Source organism: Numenius arquata, chromosome 5 (assembly GCF_964106895.1).
Source record: "Numenius arquata chromosome 5, bNumArq3.hap1.1, whole genome shotgun sequence".
NCBI classification, from domain to species: domain Eukaryota; kingdom Metazoa; phylum Chordata; class Aves; order Charadriiformes; family Scolopacidae; genus Numenius; species Numenius arquata.
This window is the reverse complement of record NC_133580.1, coordinates 4,209,519-4,230,847: the sequence shown is the minus strand read 5'-3', so window position 1 is coordinate 4,230,847 and position 21,329 is coordinate 4,209,519. Positions and strand designations below refer to the sequence as shown.

The 21,329-nt window shown below is 57.3% G+C and overlaps 1 protein-coding gene across 1 annotated transcript in view; it reads left to right on the top strand.

Annotated features, from left to right (window-relative positions):
- STARD8 (StAR related lipid transfer domain containing 8) overlaps nucleotides 1–19,369 on the top strand; it is a 74,956-nt gene extending 55,587 nt beyond the window's left edge. Inside the window, exons 3-15 of the mRNA XM_074147086.1 lie at nucleotides 5,244–5,315; nucleotides 7,840–7,921; nucleotides 10,855–10,918; nucleotides 11,829–13,210; nucleotides 14,888–15,061; nucleotides 15,562–15,721; nucleotides 16,044–16,242; nucleotides 16,397–16,607; nucleotides 16,873–16,987; nucleotides 17,345–17,560; nucleotides 18,016–18,233; nucleotides 18,431–18,607; nucleotides 19,252–19,369. Coding sequence (XP_074003187.1) covers nucleotides 5,244–5,315; nucleotides 7,840–7,921; nucleotides 10,855–10,918; nucleotides 11,829–13,210; nucleotides 14,888–15,061; nucleotides 15,562–15,721; nucleotides 16,044–16,242; nucleotides 16,397–16,607; nucleotides 16,873–16,987; nucleotides 17,345–17,560; nucleotides 18,016–18,233; nucleotides 18,431–18,607; nucleotides 19,252–19,369 — 3,188 coding nt within the window. The remainder of the gene's footprint in view (nucleotides 1–5,243; nucleotides 5,316–7,839; nucleotides 7,922–10,854; nucleotides 10,919–11,828; nucleotides 13,211–14,887; nucleotides 15,062–15,561; nucleotides 15,722–16,043; nucleotides 16,243–16,396; nucleotides 16,608–16,872; nucleotides 16,988–17,344; nucleotides 17,561–18,015; nucleotides 18,234–18,430; nucleotides 18,608–19,251) is intronic.
- Nucleotides 19,370–21,329: the final 1,960 nt, after the last annotated feature.

Below are 21,329 nucleotides of genomic sequence, written 5' to 3'. Positions count from 1 at the left end.
CAGGGGAGCGATGCCCTTGGGAGCAGACAGGGCATTTCGGGGCCGGAGGTGGTGGAGGCATTTGAACAATTCCTCGTTGGTGACGTAGTAACGAGCAGTTCCCAAAACTTGTGAGGCCTATTTACTGCGTGAAGGTTAATTATGGAAACCTGCTGCATCTGGGAGAGCGTCCAACCGCCTTTCTCATTCCCATCTGCGTGCCCCGTCCATGCTGGTGGCTTTGAAATCTCTGCACTTTGCTGGGAGCTGGTCGGGTTGGAAGCAGATAACTGGTATTTATAGGTGCTGAGTGCCAAACCGTGCGTGGACGGGGGATGCCCGTGGCTGTGTAAAACTCGGCGTGCCTCTCCTGCTCCCAAAGCCCAGGTCGGTGTGGGCAGCGAGCCCGGCTGTGAGTCCAGTGCTGCGAGCACAGCCCCAGCGGAGCGTGGGAGTCGGCGCTGGGGCTTCCTCCAGGCACTTTTCCTAAGCACACTGGAAGGGGAGACATGCCTTCAGTCAGCATGGAGGGATCCGGATTTGGCCCTCGGGTGTGTTTGAGTGATGCCCCGTTCAGAGAGGCGACACTGATTTCTGTGAGCGCAGCGCTGGGTGTTGCAGGCAGAGTTAATTCCTCTTTCACTGGCAATGCCCCAGCCCCTCTACCTTCAGCAGCAGCAGGATATGCGTTTCCCATGGAAAACTGGGGAATTTTCAAGCAGTGAAGGCACAACCCCCTGGTCTGGTAGATGTATCAGGACTTTCTGTCATTTCTGTGGAAAGTAGGCAAGGACTTCTGTTTACAGACTGGGAAGGGAAACTGAGCTCTGCTTTTGCATAGTCACTGTTGTAGGTAACAGTTTATTTTAAGGTGGGATGGAAAGAAAACATACCAAAAAGAAAAGGGAAAAAAAAAAAAAGAGCATTCCCTTTGCTAGCACTGGAGCGTGACAGCCGGAGGCTCAGGGCTCCCACCCGCCTCTGCCGGGCAGCTGGTTTCATGGCTTTCCATTAGGTAACGTATGGGCAATTTTATGATGTGATTTGCTTTTCACACACTAATGGGCTGTGTGGGACTTTTTATGGGGAATTTGGAAACTTGCTGTGAGAAGCTGGGATCTTGGGGTGTGACTTCTCGTTTTTTCGTGGTTTGTTTTGTTTGTCTTTTTTTTTTTTTCTTTTATTTTTGATTTTTAAAGCGAAAGTGCAGAGCCGGGGTTCTGGGAAGTGGCTTTCCTGCCTGTAATTACATTGGCCTCCGGTATTCCAGCTTACTCGTTTTAGAGCTTTTATTGCATCTCCCAGGCTTTTCCCCATCCACGCCTGTGCCGGGTCAGGGGTGGGGAAGCTGTAGCCCCGAAAGCACTTGAGGGAGAGATGTCAGGCTCCAGACATCCCATGGCCAGGAGCAGTTCCCGTCAGAGCCACCGTGGACCTGGCGTGGGTCTCGGTGCTCCCCCACCAGCATCACGTCCAGGGGAATGCCACGGTGCAGTGACTGTGCAGGAAGATGGTGGGGGCGGATTTGTCCTTTTTTTTTTTTTTTTTTTTTTTTTTTTTTTCCACTTTCACGTTGATTTTCATCCTTTTCTTCCACTTTCACTAGCAAAATGAGAGACTCTTCTCTTTCTCCCTTTTTGCTTTCCGCCCCTCGCCCTGGCATGCTGGGAGGTGCTGGTGGGTCCAGGTTCTCCTCCTTCCCCAGGTCGCTTTGCAGCGGCCAAACTGGTGGAGCTGCCCCTGCCAGACCCACTTAGGGCATTTCTGATGGACCACGGTGGCACTTGGGCCACCGTGTGTGCTCCTTGCTGGGTGTAAGGGATGGGGAGAGCAGCTGTGGTTGCCTTTTCCTTGGGAAACACCATCCAGCCTCAGGAGCTGCCGGAGAAGGGCAGAGGCTTTGCCTAGAGGGGATTCTCTAGCGGCTCGTAAGGGCTGTGCACCATCAGGAGCTTTTTCCAGTGAGTGTGTTGGTGCTGGTTTCCCCCATCATGGGGAAGTCCAGGCGTTTACCAAGGGCTCATCTCATATGGAGAGCTTCTTTTGAAGTGGGAGCTGTAACAGGGCCTCTCACCTACCTGTCTGGCTGCTTTCATGAAATTGGTTAGCAGCTTTGTGTGTGTGTGTCTGCACTCCTCTGTCAGATGTGGGTGAGGGTGGCTGGCAGGTTGGTGGTGGCACTGACAGCGAGAGTAAAGCAGACACGCAGACAGAGAAGGCTTGCGCAAGTCTTCTTAGAAAACCCAACTGAAAATACCAGGAACCCGCCAGCCCCTCTTCCCCTGCCACAGACCTCTCGGGTGGAAGCGCTGCCATCTTTTTGTGTCTTATCTGCTCCTCGGTTAGGACCTGCAAAAGTGGCTGGCACGTGATTCTGTCATTGCTGACCGGCTTTGTGGCAGCGGTTGCCCGTGCACGGGGCAAAGTGGGGTTCAGTGTATGGTGGGAAGGTGTTTTCGTGGGATTTATCCTCTTTTTTCCTTAGGGGAAGCATGGACCCTTTGCGTGTTCATGTGCCTGTCTGCCGCTGTCTGCGTGCCGGCTCCTTCTCCAATACAATTCGAATGGGATCATTTCTGCCACGTTTAAACAACAGATCTCAAAGATATTAAGTTGCTACAAGCTCATGAAAATCATTCCCTGACCAGAGGAGGCAACCAGATCCTCTTCTCAGCTTTGCTGAGGGGTGGGTGTGGTGTGTGATGAGCCTTTATTAGACATCAGAGAATCCTCCTGTCTGGAGATGTGGCCCCATTGGAAACCCACCTCTATCGCTGCTGCTTGTAGCTTCTCTGCCCGGCTTGAGGCAGCAGAGGGTCTCCAGGCAGCATCCCCTGGGATATCAGGCTGGAATTCCAGCAGGGGCTGCAGACAGATGCTGTCGAGTGTGGGGTTTGGATCCCCCATCACCTTGCCCTGGCAGTGAAGCTCGCGGGGAGGTGGCGGGGAGGGCTGGGGACATGGCTTGCAATGGGTGACCGACTGTGCCCCCCATGGGCAGTTCACCACCCTCCTGCCCATCCTTTCCTGTGCTTCCCTGGGAAATCACGTCTGTGGGAAGGGCGGGCGGGAGGAGGAAACTGGCCGCCGGCTCCGTCCGGGACAGGGACACTTGGAAACCTTTTCTGTGCCAGCGCTTCGACGTGGGGAGGGCTGCTGCCCCCCCTGCTCTTAGGGGGTTTGCTGCTGTATGGGGCTTGGGGCGGGGAGGCGGGGGGGATGATGTAGGACTTGCTGCAGTGGGCAAAGCCTGGAACCCAGCTCCAAAACAGGGTGAGAACTGGTACGCTCACCCTGGCCCCCCCTCCCCAGCATCCCCCGGCGTGGGGAGGAGGCGGCGGAGGGGAAGGAAATGTCGTGCTCTGACTCCTCATTTCCAGCGAGCTCAGTCCTGCGCGGGAGCATCCTGCTGCAGCCCTGGCCCCCGGCTGCTCCCCACGGCGGGGTGGCCGTGGCCACACTGGGTGTCACACGGCTCCTGCGTGTCCCCTGGACGGCACAGCAGTGCCACTTGGCACCCCGGCCATGCTCTTCTACCAGTTCAGCCCTTCCGCCATCAGGGGTAAGCTCGGCACGGACTCTGCTTCTGGCTGCCCTTCCCTCTGCTGTCCTCTCTAGCCCCCCATCCCTTCCTGGGGGCAGTGGGCAGTGGGGAGGGGGGTGGTCAGGACATCACGGGGCAGTAGCGGGTTGGGAGGTTGGTGTTTCTTTTCTTGGTTGGGGGCACCCGAGTGGCAGCCTCTGGCCGTGATGGCCCCACGGCCCCCTGTGAGAAAGGAGGAGCAGAGCAGGAGCAGGAGGGGGGTCTGGCAGGTCTGTTGGTCGGGAGGGCTGTGCCCACCCTGTGGATGCGGGAGGGAACTGCTCTCCGGAGCTGTCATAACCAACGACGTGGACCACAAGCCTTGGTGCCCTCCCGGCTACACAGTCGCAGCCGCAGGGTGCCATCTCCCGCGGAGATGCTGGGATGCACAGGATGGATGCGGTGCTCCATGGGGATCGGGCTGACCCAGCCGGGCTTCAGGGTAGAGGTCTCCACTGGTGTTACTGGTTTTGAGCCCTGTTGAGGGCAGGAGGGGTCAGCCACGGGTTTTAGCTGGGTTCACTGCACGGTTAAGGATGGCTGCACAGCTTGGACCCAGATGTAGATGCTTATTCCAAACCTTCTTCCCAAAACTTCTGAAGTATTTGGGTCCAGGGTTTTGGCTTGGTCCCGTCCTTGTCTGAAGTGCTTGTTTTGGGCTTTTTTTTTTTTTTTTTTTTTTTATCTCTGCTGTAGCTTTGTAGTTGGAAATGCAGCCAGAGCTCTCGGCTGAGGCTGTTGATGGATGGTGATGAAATTGGGGTGTTTCACTGTGATCTGCTCTGGGTGGATCTGGCCTCAGTCCGGACTGTGCTGGGTGGTGCCTCCGAGCGGGACGGGCGAGACCCTGAAACTGCTGTCACATTTTCTACACTTGAGGTCAAATGTTTGTCACCCTCAGAAGTATAAATCTCAGCAGACCGATGGACTGCTGACACTAGGCAGCAGCTTGCTTTGGCTGCGTGAGCTTTGGGCTGTTTTCCCTCAAGTTCTGTAAATTTGAGAAATTTCCCAGAAAACAGTGCTAGCTGTTGGGTGGGTTCATCCAGGCGATAGCTGAACCATGTGTGAGGGATGGGAACCGGCCAGGCAAGAGGGGGTGTAGAAAACCATCAGGGTTTTGGTGCCTGCCAGGAGGAACACCAGCTTGAAAGAAGAGGTGGGGTGGTCCGGGGTGGTGGGAAGGAGGAAGGAGGAGGAGAGGTTTCTTTGGCAGACTTCTCTGGAGGATGTTTGCAAAAGTGACCAGCCCTAAGCTTTGATGAGCTCTGAACTAATTATTAAAAACAAAGGTCTTCCTCTCTTGCCTGGCAGAGCATTGTATTTTGGTTTGGTTGGGTTCAGAAATGAAATGTTTCATCGGGAGGTTAAAATTGTGTCTGGTGGCCCTGTTGCTCCTATGTTACCTCCTTCTCTTTGCTGCCTTCTAGCAGAGTGGCTAAAGCCGAGCGGTTTCTGCTCCCTCGGGCAGAAACCCCCCCTCCACACACGGGCATCGCTGCCCACCAGTGCTCCCCCGAGCTCCCCGCTCCCGTTTCTGCAGCCGGTCGTTTCCTCTGCTTTGTGCCCGTAAAACACGGGCTCGGGCGCCGTGGGACCTGGGGAGAAACGGGCTGCCCACTGCAGGGAGCGTCACTGCTGCCTGGTGGGATGCTCAGGCTGGTTCTTTACTTTCTTTCAGAAATCGAAGCCAAGAAAGCCTGCGACTGGCTGCGAGCGGCGGGATTCCCCCAGTATGCCCAGCTTTACGAAGGTGAGAGCTGCCTCCTCCTGCTGATCCCGGTCCCTGCCCTGGACCTGGTGGTCTCTCCTGTATCTCAATCAAATACCGAGGGTGGTTGCAGGGAGAGCTCACTAACCTCTGGGGAGAGGAGAGGATGGAGAGGATTGTTTACTAATTATACGGTTATGTGTTAAAACTTTAAGCCTTTGGACTTGGCCGTGGCCTGGAGAGCCAGCCATGCCGTTAACTTTTCTGCATTCCTGAACTTTTCCCCTTCAGGCAGGGCTGCGAGGAGTCCCCGGGGTGGCTGCTCAGGCCAAGGGCAGGCAGGCTTTGGAGAGCCATGGGCTCCAAGTAGTTCACTGAGTGTTTGCAGTGGGTGGGAGCCCAGAGGCAGCCAGTGGAGGTAACGTGGCGAGTGAGTGTTCCTTCCCTCCCTGCTGACACGTCCCGCAGGCTCCTGCCCTGCCCGGATATGCTATTTGCCAGCAAAGTCTGGGTTTTCTGAGTACACAGCCAGCCATGCCTGGGGCAGACTGGGTTCCCAACACCGCACAGCTCCCGGGGCGCAGGGGATGGGCAGCAGATCCCCCGCTGATGGACCCTTTCCCATCTCCTCAGCCATGCACCCCCAGCAGGTTGCAGGGTGACTCTGGTGGTGGGTCTGGCTTCCAGCTCAGCTGTGTTTACATCAAACCCATGGTGGGACCTCTGGTTCCTGCTTGGGGGGGGCTGGTGGCTTCAGCCGGCCCCGGCTGGTCGGGACAATAGCGGGAAGCCGGGTCTCCGGCGGGCTGCAGCGATGGCTATTGTTCGGCCGGGCATTTCCACCGCCCCCCGCAACACGTGTGCGGGAGCCACGCTCTTGCCCCTCAGGTGATGGCTTTACAGGCTGCCTGTTTTGCCTCTGGTTTCTATTTTAGGGGGCAGTTTTCTATTTTTTCCTGCAGGGGAGACCCAGCCCCAGGTGTCGGACCCCAATAGTGCTTAAAGCCCGGGGCGGCGAGGAGCGGGTGCTGGAGTCTATGAATAAACTGACCCTTTTTCCAGCCTCTCTGAGCAAAACTTCCCACATCCTCTGAGTGTTTCATTCTGTTTTTCTCCCCAGCTGGCAGGGATCAGTGTCCCCTTGGTAATTGCACTCATTGCTTCATTAACAGCTGGGTTTAGACACTTGTGGTTAATGGTCCAGGTCCTACATAGCTAATCCCAGCAGAGCTGTCTCCAAGTGTATGGACATGAGCAGGGAATGGGATGGAGGGCCTCGAGCACCTCGCTGCCCTTACCTAACTTACCTGGAAAGAGCACTGCCCAGAGACCCTGGGCATGTACCACCTCTGGGTGGTCCTCCAGCTACTGCCCTGCAAGCTTATCTGCCTGTGGGGACCTGATCCACGGCCTCTGAAGTGTGTGGGGGGGGTTGAATGAGATGCTGGATATGCTGTACCACCATACCAGTATGGCTTTCGTGCTCCTGGGGCACCTCTTAGCAGCTCTGAGCTCTCCCTAGGGAGCTGAGAAGCTTTCTTGACCCTGCGGGATCAGTGGGAGAAGGGAGTCATTGATGAGTGATCAATGCATGTGTGATGTATTGCTGTATGGGACACCAAGATGTCTCTTGGGCAGTGTTGGAGAGGTCCAAAAACCACCATGAGAAACCAAGGGGTTCCCTATCCCCCTGTGGTGCATGCAGCCGGCACCCCCAATGAGGGGAAGCCCACGCTCCAGATGTGCTCAGCTGGCAGGAGAGCTGTGCGGTGGTACCTGTGTGGGTGTGGGAAAGGCCTGTGAGGGGCTGGTGTTTATTTCTGAACCAGCTCATCTCTCTAAGTGCTACAGCCATCCCAGCACCCCATCCCAACAGGAGCCTTTTCCGTGGGCTTTAATTGTCCCAGGCAGGCCAAGGTCCCTGGCGCGATGACGGGGTTGTTTGTCCTGCGAGGGGGAAGCAGTCTGAGGAGGAGGCGATGTGAAGGGTATCATCTGCTGCATGATACGGATCCACTCCTCAGCATCTGGGCTCTCACAAGCCCTCCTGCTCCTGGTCTGGTGGGATTTGTTTCCACCCCTCTCCTCTGCCTGGTCCATCCTTCCCACCTCTGCACTTGGCTTGTGCTCACCACCAGGACATCCCCGGCCCCCTCTGTGTCTTGCTCTTGCTCTTTGCTGGCTGCCTCCTGGAGCTGTAGGAAAAAAGTGATCCCTCAGGAAGAACCACTCCCTGTCGAGAGCTGTGTCCCAGCCAGCTCAGTGAGACCATCCCTCTCTGTAGGTTCCCCTCCCTCGTCCGTGGCTGTCACAGGTGGCAGCTCCTGGTGGCAATGCGATGCTCCAGCCTCCCCGGCTTCTTCCTACTCATACTCATGGCACAGGAGCCTCCCACGCCTTTCTTTTCCACCGCTCTTCTGCTTCCCCAGCTCTCCATCCTTGGCATCTTTTCTCCTCTTTCTCCTCACAGCATCTCCCTCCTCCCACGCTCACCACCATCCCTTGCGCCTGGGAGAGCGGCTGGCTCAGAAACGACCACTGATTTTCCTCTCGCTTTCCTCCCCAGACTCATTGTTCCCTCTCGACATCGGCGCTGTGAAGAAGGACCACAGCTTCCTGGACCAGGACTCCCTCAAATCCCTGTGCAGGTAAGGCTCCCTCGCACCCCTTCATGGCTACAGGCAGCGGAGCCGGGGCAAGGACGTGCCCCAGGCAAGGGCTCGGGGTGGCTGCCCATGGGTGGGTTCAGCCGTGGGGGATGTGGGGTCCCTGCCTTGCACCCCGTCTGGGGTTTGGACCCTGCTCGGGCATTCTCGCTCCCTCTGCAAGGAGGAATTTGGATGCTTTAGTCTTTCTCATCAGGCAGCGTTGCTGGCTGTTGGGTGGTGCCAGGGAAACGGCAGCGTTTTTTATTTTGAACTTGCAGAGCTCCTGGAGAACGGAAGCGTTTCCCAGGAATAATTCTTCTCTTTGTGTGGCTTTCGGGCTGCGTTTCAATTTCAAGCTTGGGTAATTCCAGCCCGTAGAGCTGGATTAGAAATGGTTTGGTCAGAGCCGAACTCTCAAACTGAGCAGAGGGGCAAAGAGAGACCCATTTCTGCTGTCCCCGCTGCTCATGGGTGGCATCTTGCTGGCTTTGGTCCCTAGGGGAGGGAGCCCTGTCCGCCCAGGGTGCCTTTTATGTTGCTTTATTTTGCAAGCTTGCTTCGTAACGTCTCTGAGGATGAAATGGAGTTTGGAAACCACGTCTCTGCATCAGAGTGAAGGGGTCTTGCTTGGCTGTTGGCGTAAGGCAGATTCAGATCAAAGTGCCTGTGGATGAAATGGTGTCCACAGACGGAGTTTCACTTGGTCATCAGGTGTGTGCCACCTACGAAAGAGAGAAAACACACAGCGAGGGATTTGCTGGGCGTTGCTGTAGTGCGAGGTGCTGCGTGGAAGTCACACGCTGCTAATTAACGCTTTGTGCGGGTCATTAGGAGCTGCGGGTGCTCACGGCGGCGGTTGGGGAGCTGTGATTTGCTTTGCCCAGGTGAAGCCTGTGCTGGTGGGTCCCTTCTCTTTCCTGGAACAACCGCTCTGTCGGCTGCTCTGCCCGAGGGTTTCTGCTGGCTCGTGTGGCTTCGTGTGACGTTAGTCGTCCCGGTGCCTGGCAACGCCGCCCTGCCGAACATTTTCCACCAGGACACACTACTCCTCACAGCAGCGGGGCTGAAAATAGCTCCGGGAGATGCCGCCGGGTGTGTTGCTGCAGGGAGGCAGCGGGTGTTTTGGGGGAAACTCTCCCAGTACTGCCAGCATAAGCAAGAGCAAACACCCAAAAGGAGAGACACCCCCCCCAAACTCTGTCCCAGCATCTGTCTGTCTGGACGGGCTGTGTGTCACACTGGCCAAGAGTGACTCAGAGCTGCTTTGGCTTTCGAGTCACATCATCGTGCCCGTGCCCCCGCGCTGACTCCTCGCTGAGACACAACCATTGCCTCTCGCTGTCCCTCCCACACACACCGCTGCCGAACGGAGCGGACACGGGGTGGGAAAATGGTCTGTTACTTATTTGTTTTCCCGACAGGGAGGTTTTTGTGCCAGACAGGAGGGGATCCCCTGCACTGCTTCCCGGGTGCCCAGTGAATTCCTGGTTTTTCCTCCCATTGGTCCTATAAGGATGGGAGATGGCAAGAGGTCTCTGACCATCTCTCCCTATCTGAGCTTTCAGGTTCTTTTGTGGTCACCTGGTGGACACAGAAGCTTCTGAGATTTGTTTTGCTCTAATAACTTGGAGCAGGTCATCCCTGCCCACTCGCAGGACTGGTACAGCTGCATGAGCCACACAGAACAGCAGTGTCCCTGAGGTGGCCCTGTGCAGTGTTTGCCTAGCAAAAAAGGTCTAAAAGGATGCTGGAAAATGCAGCTCCTCCAAGAAAATGAACCCCTTGGACATGTTCTTTTCCCGCCTGGCACATGTGCTCCCATCTCGCTCCCTGTGCCAGACTTCATGCATTGACTCCTGCGGCAGGATGCACTGCAGGACCATGCTCTCGGTTGGGGGGTTTCAGTGGGATTGCAAGAGTGGCATTAGTCAAATTTTTGGTAATACGTCCCTTAAGTTTGTTTTTTGGCTGAGGAGACACGGTACTTGCACGCTGGAACAAAAGTGCTTGTAGTAGAGTTCATGAAGGTGCTAATTAAAGTGAATTAACTGGAGATTCATTCACTTGTGCAAGGAAGAAAACCAGGGCTTGAAGCTGTAGCTGGAGAAGGTTGAAGGGCCTGGCTGGGGGTCATTCCTGCCCTGGGGGTTCCTGGCAGCTGAGTTTGAGGGAACGGGTCTCCCCGTCAGAGGGTTTGCCCTTAGAAATAGCAGAAACGCCTCCGCGAGCCTTCAGGGCCAGGCTGCTCCTCTGCAGGCAGTGGGGTGGGGGTCCCAGCTGCCCCCCGCAGCCATCAGTGGGGCCAGCTCATGGCCGAGGCAAACCCTCAGCAGGTAGAGGGAGCCGGGATGCCCGGCAAATGCCGCCTCAGAGGAGGCTCGCACCTTTGTGGTCCTGGTAGCCCGGTGGTACCACGAGCGGTGGGAGGTGGGTGTCCTTTCAGGTCCTTTGGTTGTGGGAGAGCAAACGCCGGGCGCTGGGGTGGCTGCAGGCGTTTAGGTACAGCCAGGATGTGGGAGGGGAGTGTGACTCCGATGGCTATACTGGCATAATCCTGGCATAATCCTGGCCCACTGGCTGGCCCACGACCATGGGCTTGCGCCACTCATGTGCTCGAGTGGTTTTGCCCCTTGGCTGTGATGCCCAAGGCGTGTGACCAGGTGCCCGGACGAGTGGCGGGGACACGGGATGCTGTCAGAACTCTGCGAGCAGGGGGGGGCAGCGTGGGGCACCACTCTCCCCGGGGAGCAGGCTTGGAGCTGTGCCGGGCTCCGCGTGTCCCTCTGATCCCTGGAGCAGCAGCTGCTGGGTGACAGGTGACAGTGAACAACAAGGGCTCTAAGACAGAAGCAGAAAAAAGAAAAAGAAATAGCAGGCACTGTGGCCCCAGCAGGGGCCAGGACCGGGGTAAAGCCTCTCTTGGTTTCTTGCAGGAGGCTGATGACCCTGAACACATGTGCCTCCATGAAGCTGGAAGTCCACTTTCAGCGTAAACAGGTATGTCCTGGGTGTTCAAGGGCAGGCGAGGAGCGGAGGAATGTGGGGGGATGTGTGTGCACTGGTGGGACAACAATCCTGTGTTCAGTAATAACACTGGGGTGCTCCAGGACTGCCCCCGGGCACGGACCAGCACCCAGCGCTGCTGGGTGATTTGTTTTGCCGTCTCCCAGGATAGACACGGACCCAGAAAGGTTTGGCTGGATTTGCAGGTTCCCGTGTTTCCCACGCACCTCTCCGAGGCTCTGGCAGTGGCAACTGAACCACAGGAGTTGATAGACCCAGGCTGGGACAGCCGTGGTGGTCTGTGCAGGGCTCTGTGCCTGCAACGTGCAGTATCACCCTGGGGGTCTCTGCTGAGCTGGGCTCTGACCCCCCCCAGCAGCATCCTGACCCTGAAGGGATGGGTGAAACCAGCCCCTCTGTCCCAACAACAATTAATATTGGCATATTAATAACACAACATTTTCTATTTCCCTTAATGAATAATACATTTAAAATGCACACCAGCTTGGTGTTCAGCATATGGAAATCGTTACGTGGGTGTTTCCCTGCTTATTCCGACTGCCCTTATTTTGGCTTGGGAAGGGATGCTGCCCTGCATCCCTCGCTGCGCTGCTGTCTGTGGCCATGGGTTTGCAGGGAGGCTCCATAGGGATGTCCCGACTGCCTGTGAGATATCCAGAGGTAGCCTGGAAGCAGCACCTTCCCTTCCCCGGTCCAGTGTGGCCCTTGGGCATAGGCACAGTGATGCCTGGTGGCTCCTGGAGCCCTCCGTTGCTAGAGGAGTGGGTTTAAGGGGCCATGCTGTGGACTCTGCCCTTTGCTGGGGTGCTTGTACCAGAAGAGCAGGGCAGCACCGACCTTCTGTGACTCTGACTGATCGTCCCCTGTTGTCACCCACCTGCAGAATGAAGACTCCGAGGAGGAAGACCTGTGTGCCATCAGCGACCGGTGGGCTTTTCAGAGGGACAGCAAGAGGTGGTCACGGGTGGGGTCGGTCGATGTCCTCTCCCAGGGCTCCGAGGTCCTGAGTTCCACCATGCGGCTGGCGTCCAGCCGCGAGAGCGTCCTGACGGACCTCAGCACCAACCCGGAGGCCGTGTCCCTGCACAGCAGCGGCAGCACTGTCAGCACAGGCGGCAGGCTGGGCATCGGGACCGTGCCACCCGACCCCCCGTCCCCCATCCATGCTGCCACCGCCATCGCCGCCTCCAGCTGCAGCTTGAGTGAGCACTCCTTGCCGGAGCAGCCCTCAAGCCGGGACGAAGGCTCTAAGGAGAAGCCAAAGAAACGACGGTCTCGCAGCTTCCTGAAGAGGATTGAGTCCCTCCGAAGGAAGGACAAAGAGAAAGCCAACTCAGACGAGAAGGTGGCCACACATGGCAGCCTCACAGCCACACCAGGATGGGGCTCCCTGAAGACTAATGGGGACCTTGCAGCCACCAAGGCCACCTCCCCTAAAAGAGGGATATCTGCCTCTTTCCATGGCAAAAAACACTTCTTCTCGGTATCGTACAGGACTAACCGCTTGCTAGGCTCAGGCAGGAGCAAGGTGAGCTCTGCCTCGAAACGCAGCGGAGTCTACCTGGAGGACTACAAAACTGATGTGACAGCCAGCGGCGACTGGGCTGCTGGAGACTGCCAGCACCGGCAGACACACAGCGGGGACTGCTTGGTCTACATCCCCCGGGACCACAAGCCGGGCACCTTCCCCAAATCCCTCTCCATTGAGAGCTTGTGTCCCTTGGGCGGCAGCTCCCTGAGCCACTGGAAATCGGGGAATGTGCCCGTGGGGCTGGTGGGAGGTGGCGGGGGCGGCAGCAGCAGCAGCGTGGAGGGCTCATCCTCCCCGCGGGGCTTCGGCTGCCGCCGGCGACGGGGCTCCTGCAGCTCCCTGGGCAGCCGGGTCAGCGTGTACGACAACGTGCCGGAATTCGGCAGCAGCGAGGATTTCTGCAAGGATGACGGGGAGGTGACCTACGAGAACCTCGACGACATACTGCAGCACATGTGGGGGCTGCAGCAGAAGGTGGAGCTCTGGTATAAAGCCATCTCCCCCGACCTGGCTGGGGAGGAGGGGGGCGAGGAGGAGGAGGAGGATGAGGAGGAGGAGTCGGACTCGGGAGGGGAACCCTCCAACCTGCACTTCGAAGAGCGATCCATGTCAGATGTCGGAACTTCTGCCAGTGACTTTGACAGCACGGGCAACTCCCTCAATGAGGCCGAGGAGACCGAGATGCGGGAGCGGCGGGACTCGGGGGTGGGAGCATCGCTCACCAGGCCCTGCAGGTAAGCGTGGGTTGGGGCTCGGGCTGTGTCCTCCTCTCCTCCACCATTCTTAGATCCCACCTGGAGTAGCGCATCCAGCTCTGGAGCCCCCAACATAAGAAGGACATGGACCTGTTGGAGTGGGTCCAGAGGGTGGCCACAAAGATGCTCAGAGGGCTGAAGCACCTCTGCTATGAGGACAGGCTGAGAGGTTGCTCAGCTTGGAGAAGAGAAGGCTCCGGGGAGATCGTATAGTAGCTTTCCGGTACCTGAAGGGGGGCCTACAAGAAAGCTGGAGAGAAACTTTTTACAAGGACAAGGGGTAATGGTTTCAAACTGGAAGAGGGGAGATTTAGATTAGGTATGAGGAAAAAAATTTTCACTATGAAGGTGGTGAGACACTGGCCCAGGTTGCCCAGGGAAATTGGGGATGTCCCATCCCTGGAGGTGTTCAAGGCCAGGCTGGATGGAGCTTTGAGCAACCTGATCTAGTGGGAGGTGTTCCTGCCCATGGCAGGGGGGTTGGAACTGGATGATCTTTAAGGTCCCTTCCAACCTAAACCATTCTATGATTCTTAGAAAGGTCTTGGTCGTGGAGCTGCCAGCGTGTTGCCAGCCAGGGGGCCACTGCAAGCCTGTCCCCGGTTCCACGCTTGCTTCTGCAGCAGGGATCCATGGGACGTGGCTTGGGGAGCAGCACTGGAGCCGTTGCTGGGGGGATGCTGACCGGTGCCCTGCAAGCCCTGGCTTGGCGATCGCTCTTTTCTTGGTGGCAGAAGCGGGCAGGAGAGGAGAGATGCTGATGGCCGCGGGGTGCAGGTGGGGGGAGCGCAGCGCGGGGCACTGGTGCGCTCTGGTGGCTGCAAGCCACCACTGCCAGCCCTGCTGCTGCTGCCTGTGGCGCACAGGCTGCGACCTCTGCCTGCACAGGCCTGTAATTAAATCGTTTTTCATTTACTAATAGCAGGTCTAAATGAAGGAGGCGCTTGCAGTGTGCTCTTGGGCTTTCCCTAAGAAAACTCCAGCCATTGCTGAATTCTGTGACTTTTCTAGCCCCTGCTGGGCTGCCGCTGGAGGGTGACATGCCTACAGGCAGACATGGAGGGATAAAGAAGACTGGGGTTTTTCTTAGCTAGGAATGTCCCTTCTGGGCTTGGGGATGCACTGGACCCAGCTGGGCAGGAGCCTTCCCGGAGCAGCACGGACTTGGGAAGGGTTTTAACAGTCTCCTAAGAGAGCATGACCTCATTGGGGTGTCTTTTCTTCTTGAGAAAGCAAATGTTGGAGATGTCCCCTTTGCCATGGCATTGTGCTGTGGGGTGGTCCTGCAGGGATGTGTCACCCTGAGCATCTGAGCTCTCCCCAGGTCTCCTGGTGGGTCTGTAGCCCAGCACAGCGCCATGGCTCTGTGAGGGGTGCAAGTGAGAGGTTACTAGTTGTTTCAGGGGAATCTGTGGCAGGGAGCAGTCTTTGAGACAAATCATCTCTCACGCTCTCCCTGACACCCCCTGACACTGGGTGTGTGAGCACCCAGGGGGAGGAAGCAGCACTCACGGTGCTGGGGCTGGTGTTGGTATCCCTGGGCTCAGCCTGGCTGCTGCTCTGCCCACACCTTCTTCCAGAGCAGTGGGTGCTGTGGGGAGGGAAAGGCCCTTCCCCAGTGTCTCCAGCTCCACCATGACCGTCCTTTCCCCACAGAAAGCTGCGCTGGCACAGTTTCCAGAACTCACACCGGCCCAGCCTGAACTCTGCCTCCCTGGAGATCAACCGCCAGTCCTCTGCCCAGCTCAACCTGCTCCAGAAGTGCTCCCTGCTCCGTCTCACGGCCATCATGGAGAAGTACTCTGTGCCCCACAAGCAAGCCTGGACGTGGTGAGCTGGTGGGGAGGGGAACTGGGACGGTGCTCTTGTGGTGGGTACGGGCTCTGTGCTATGCCTGGTGCTGCCTCCCAGCCCGGGACCCACAGCCTGGGGCAGTTTTGGTGCATGAAGATGGTGGAGAGGGATGGGAAAAAGCTGAAACAAAAGCTGGCTTTGTTCTGCGTGGCTGCGGGCATCCTTGCAAGCCTGAGCCGGGGGCTGACACCTGGGCTCCCAGCATCATTGCATCCAGGAGGGGTGCAGGCATTTGTGGGGCATTAAAAATGCTGCAGCAACATCAGAGAGCAGGACAGTGGTTTCTTTCTGTAGCCAAGTATTAAAGCATTTTTGCCTATTAAAAGGTGCTGCAGTTCCTGCTCGAAAGCTGCCTTGCTTATATTCAAAACATGGCAGAAGCACGTGTATGTGTGTGTGTTACCTGGGGTCCCGCTCCCCTCTGCAAGGTGGTGCTGAGGTTTTTTGCGCTGACGTCTGTCTGTCCTACCCCGCAGGACCGTGCCCAAGTTCATGAAGCGGAGTAAAGTCCCTGACTACAGGGACAAGGTGGTCTTTGGGGTGCCGCCCGTCATCAACGTGCAGCGGACGGGGCAGCCCCTGCCCCAGAGCATCCAGCAGGCGATGCGCTACATCCGCAGCCAGTGCCTGGACCAGGTGATGCTGCGACCATCGGCTGTGGCTGTGGGGTGGCTTTGAACCTGCTGCTGAGCAGCAGCGCTGTGATTTGGGGAAAAAAAGCCAGCTTGCAGAGGTGCTTTTTGTTCCCCTCTTGCAGCACTTGGCTGTGGTGAAGCGGGAGGGTGAGATTGTCTGTGGGAACTCCCACCCTTGGCCATCCATCACTCAGGCTTCTCCCCTGGGTTGCAGGGGAGTGAGGTCTTTGGGGAAGGGGCTTCCTCACCTGTCCCATGGGAGTCCACCCAGGCACTTTCTGGGTGGGTGCCCATTTGAGCACCAACCCGCTCTTCCCCGGCAGGTTGGCATTTTCCGAAAATCAGGGGTGAAGTCCCGGATCCAGGTGCTCCGGCACATGAATGAAACCAGCCCCGACAATGTCAACTACGACGGGCAGTCGGCGTACGACGTGGCTGACCTGCTGAAGCAGTATTTCCGTGACCTGCCAGAGCCCATCTTCACCAGCAAGCTGACGGACACCTTCCTGCAGATATACCAGTGTAAGTGCTGGGCTGGTGCTGGTTACCCCAGGGCTGGGGATGAAAGTTGGGGGTCTCCCAGGGAGGAGGCATCTCTCTGTTCATTTGGACAGAGGCGATGGAGGCAGGTGGTGGCCCGTGGGGATGGACCTGCTGACCATTAGCTTTTCCACAGTCGTGTCAAAGGAGCAGCGGCTGCAGGCGGTGCAGGCGGCCGTTATCCTCATGCCGGACGAGAACCGGGAGGTGCTGCAGACCCTGCTCTACTTCCTGAGTGACATCGCCTCAGCAGAGGAGAACCAGATGACCGCCGGGAACCTGGCTGTGTGCCTGGCCCCCTCCATTTTCCACCTCAACGTGTCCAAGAAGGAAAGCACCTCACCAAGGTAAGGGTTGGACTAGCTCTGGCCTCCCCAGCCTCTTCCTGCAGCCTCCATCTCCCCATCACTCCTTCTCTGTCCCCCCTGAGAGGAGGCCACTCAACCTGGGCAAGACATGGTGGGACCATGTGTGCTCTCATGCAGCCCCCCGTTGCTATGCTCTGCTTTGCAATATGGAGGTCCCCCATTCTGCAATGCAAATAAGAGCAATGGGGGGCTAGAGGCGGGGACGATGCCCACCCAGTCCCAGCAATGCCTGCTCCCCCCACAGGGTGATACATAAGAGGGGCACCATGGGGAAGCCTGACCAGAAGGACCTCAATGAGAACATGGCTGCAACGCAGGGGCTCTCCCACATGATCACCGACTGCAAGAAGCTCTTCCAGGTGGGTGACTGCGGTGTGTCCAGCCCAGTGTTGCCCTCCCTGGGTGCTGCCCGTGGGAGATGTGAGCGCGCTGGTGGGGTGCTGGTCCTGTGGAGTCAGTGTGGGGAAAGATAAGGGCACCCATCCTTCAGTGGGGCAGCTGCTGCTGGTTGGTCAGCCCTGGGAGCAAAGCCCAGCTGCATCTTCTTGTGGTGCAGGTGGCAAGCTGCAGCACATGTGTCCAGGGAGGCTGTGTCCATCCTTCCTCCCTGCGTGGTGGGATGAGGAGTTGCAGTTTTCTGGCTGCCCAGGACCACTCACAAAGTCCACGTAGGATCCTTCTGGCTTTCTGAAGATATCTATGCTCTTGGCTTGCAGGTGTCCCATGACATCTTGCTCCAGCTGAGCAGCTCGTATATGGCAGCAGACGCTTACCCCCATCCCCTGGCTGACTTTGTGTGTCAGGGGGAAAGCAAGGATTTACACTCCTACTTCGAGCAGAGTGTCCAGAACCTGCTCAAAGAGTCGTCGGAGAAATTCAAGGGGTGGCTGAGCACCCCAGGGCCCCTGAACACGGAGCTCTCCTGCAAAAAGGTAAATGCCACTGTGTGGAGGGGTTCTTGGGGTCATGTGGGGAAATGGGTGACCACGGGGTGTCATGGGTCCTGCGGGCACCTGCCAACCGGCTAACAACCCCTTGGTGTTTGTTCCTTTTGGCAAGGAGGGATCAGCAACCCCTTCTATAGCCAGAGGAGGGGCTGAGAAGTGGACGGCTCTTGGATGGAGGGTGCTCTGTGCCCAGGAATCCTAGCAGAGACCTCATAGTGTTGTTGTTAGCAGAGGAGCTGGCTGCCCACATCCAGCCCCTCTCCAGCAGTCAGAGCAGCTACCATCCCATCCCATCCCATCCCATCCCACCCCACCCCATCATTAGTAAGTAGATGGTGCTGCTCCATTGCAGTGAGAGCCATTGGTAAAGCTGCTCAGGGGGGTTAGCACTATGCGGGTCCCATGGGACAGCCTGCCTGACCCTTCCCTTGGCCCATCAGGTTGGGGATGGACACCCTCTGCGCTTGTGGAAGGTCTCCACGGATGTCGAGGCCCCTCCTGCCACGGTGCTGCACCGGGTGCTTCGGGAACGTCACCTCTGGGATGAGGACCTGCTGCAGAGCAAAGTGGTAGAGGCCCTGGACAAGAACATGGAGGTCTACCACTATGTGACGGACAGCATGGCACCCCACCCGCGCCGGGACTGCGTGGTGCTCCGGTGAGGGCAGGGGGGGACCCAAGTTGAAGGGTTTGGTGTTGGTTTGGTGGATCCCATCTGGCCCCAGCCCTGGCTGCTTCTCCCTGGGCTGTACAGGCTCACCCATTGCCCCGCTCCCCATGCAGACCCAAAGGTCTGGGCTGCACGTGGGTGGGAACGCAGGGACAGGAGCTGAGCGGGACCGCTCTGTCCCACAGGCGCTGGCACACGGACCTGCCGCGGGGAGCCTGCCTGCTCATCTCCATCTCGGTGGAGCACGACAAGCTGCCGGTGGAGGGAGGTGTCAAAGCCATCGTGCTGACCTCCCAGTACCTCATCGAGCCCAGCGCCATGGGCCGCTCCAAAGTGACCCACATCTGCAGAGCTGACCTCAGGTAAGGGGGACCTTTGGTGCCACTGCATCAGCTTCTGGGGAGGTTGGTGGAGCAGCAGGTAGTGGCAGGAGCTACTTGTCCCTCTGGTTGCCTGGCCTGGCAGGACAGGCAGGGCTGCAGCTCACAAAGTGTGGTGCCTACCTGCCCGGAGGGAAGGGGGTGCTGGTCTGGGGCCAGGTTTTTAGATGGTTACTGGGAAAGGAGCTACCAGCTCAGTCTTGTAGTGCTGGCAGTTCCTCTGGTGGCTCCAAGTGTGGCAGCAAGTCCCTTAAAGCTGCTGCAGAAAACACAGGGTTCCCTGTGGGCCTGAAGCAGGGCATGCACACTCTCTGTGGCGAGCTGTGCTGGGGTGTAGTGGTGTAAGGATGGGCAGATGCAAGGAGCAGTCTGGTTGTCATTCTGGGCTGGCACAAGCCTGGATGGGTCACAGATATTCCCCAATTTTGCCAGTTGTCTGCAGTGGGGAGCGGGGGAGGCATGTTCCCTTTTCTGTCCTGTAGTGCTCGTTCAGCATCTCACAGTCCATCGCAGCTGGAGCTACACTGAGTCCCTGTCCCGGAGCAAGAAGCCACGTTCTGCTCCTTGGTGCCTGCCCTGCTCTCTTCTGTCCTGCTCACTCTCCTCCTGCCTGTTCCCTTCTCCAGGGGCCGGTCTCCTGAGTGGTACAACAAGGTCTTTGGCCACCTCTGTGCCATGGAGTTGGCAAGGATCCGAGACTCTTTCCCAGCCCTGAGTCCCGGCGGCCCCGAGACGAAGATCTGAGGCACCAGGGAAGATGCTCTGTCCTGTCTAACATGGACTTGCCGGTGGATCTGGGCTGGGGCTCTTGGAGGGCAGTGCCGTGCAGGCAGCTGGCTGTGGAGAGGGAGGCAGAGGCTGGCACACTCGCAGGCACATATTTATAAGCGTCCTTTTAACCCTGGGCTGGGCATTCCTCAACCCACCATCCTGCTGCTGCTTCAGCCACCCCTTGCTCAAGTGTGCCATGCAGGAGGTTGTCCACAGAGGTGAAGCCGTGCAGCCTGTGGTCCCCACAGGAGGAGTTGGGGAACAGCAGGAAAGAGAGGGGGACTGTGGGGGTGACCCCCTCCCCAGGAAGGCGTGCTGTGGGCAGGGCTGGAAAGCAGCTGGCCCTGGTTGAGCTGTGTCCCCCCCCTGCCATGTGAGCCGGGAGCGTCCGTGGGGATGAAGGTGCGTGAAGTGGAGCGGGAGGGTGCGGAGGTGTGGGAGAAGTGAGGGGGAAGGACAGTGCTGCATCCTATCGGTAGGTTGCAGCACTGTTGGGAAGCGAAGGATGGGCAGCGAGGGGTGGATTGTGCGGTGTCACCTGGCAGGGACAGCCAGGGAGTCACTGTGAGAACCCGTTTGGTAGTGGAAAAGGCTTCTGTTCTGGGGAGCAGGGGGGCTACATCTAAATATCGAGCCCTGGTCGAGTGGCAGAAGGACCCTATTGCCATTACCTTTGGTGCTGAATTTCATAGGAGAAGAAAAAGCCCTCCAGTCCTGCGCCTTGCTCTTACTCGGCTTTTTCGCCCTTTCTTGTGTGTTCGGTTTCAGTGGGGGCTGGATGGATGATGTTCCAATCTAACCCAGTCCCTTGAAACCAGCCTAGCCATCGTTTGGAGGGGGCAGGACATGTCTAGAGCCCCGGAGCAGCTGCCCGGGTAGTTGGCTACAGTCTGGGAAGGGGCAATGTCCCACCAGGCCGGTTAATGAGGAGGCACCATGGGAGGGAGGGAGAGAGGGACGCAGCCAGCACAGCAGCTTTCTAATTCCTTGCTGTTGTTGGGATTCCTGTTGCACTGCCCCGGAGAGGGGAGGAGGGCAGAGCATCCTTGCCAGTACCGTGGCAGCTTTGGCCAAGGCAGGGTTGTGCACATCCCAGCTCACAAGCAAGCAAAGTACGGTAGCCCAAGCCGGGCCAAGCTCAGTCCCGTCCTGGCCTCTGCAGTCAAGTGGGGAGGTGGAGTTGTCCTGGATTTGCCCCTCGCTGCACAGCTACAGGTGGCAGAGGCCGTGTCCCTCCTGGATGCAGAGCTACCTCCCTAATGCTACTCCCTGCAGAGATTGTCCATTCCCCTTCCCATCCCTCCTTTTCCTCCACAGAGAAACCCTCTGCCGTAGCTAACAGCACCCGGGACCCAACCTGGTTTCTCCCTTCAGGCAGGGACCCAAGTTACCAGACATCGTTCCAAATGGAAGGCAATATGACCCACGCGTGGGAGCCATTCCCAGTGTCAGTTTTGCCATAACACCTCCTATCTGTCTCTCCTTGGGTGAAAAAAAAAGAAAAAAAAAAAAGCAACTCAGCCTGTATTCTGTGTTTTTATATATATATTTTTTATATATATAAAAATATAACTAACATTTGGGGGAGTGATTTTTCTCCTAATATTTTTTTAATTTTTTTTTTCTATCTATAAATACTTGTACAGTTGGAATATTAATATATAACTCCGGCAGTAGAGCTCTGTGCCAGGTGATGCTCACTTAAAAGACGTGTATTTTGTATTTAAAGGACTTTTTTGTTTTGTATCATATACAACTGCAACAGATTGTTTGACTTGGATTGGGGCTGTTCTTCCCATCCGTGTAATTAATAAAGTACTAACGCTATCTGCTGGCTGATGAGGAAACCTTCATGCTTAGCAGTTCTCCAGCACAGGAGCTTCCCAGAGCTGATCGTGCGTTTTCTTGTGGGGCTGGGGAGCTGAAGGGTGGT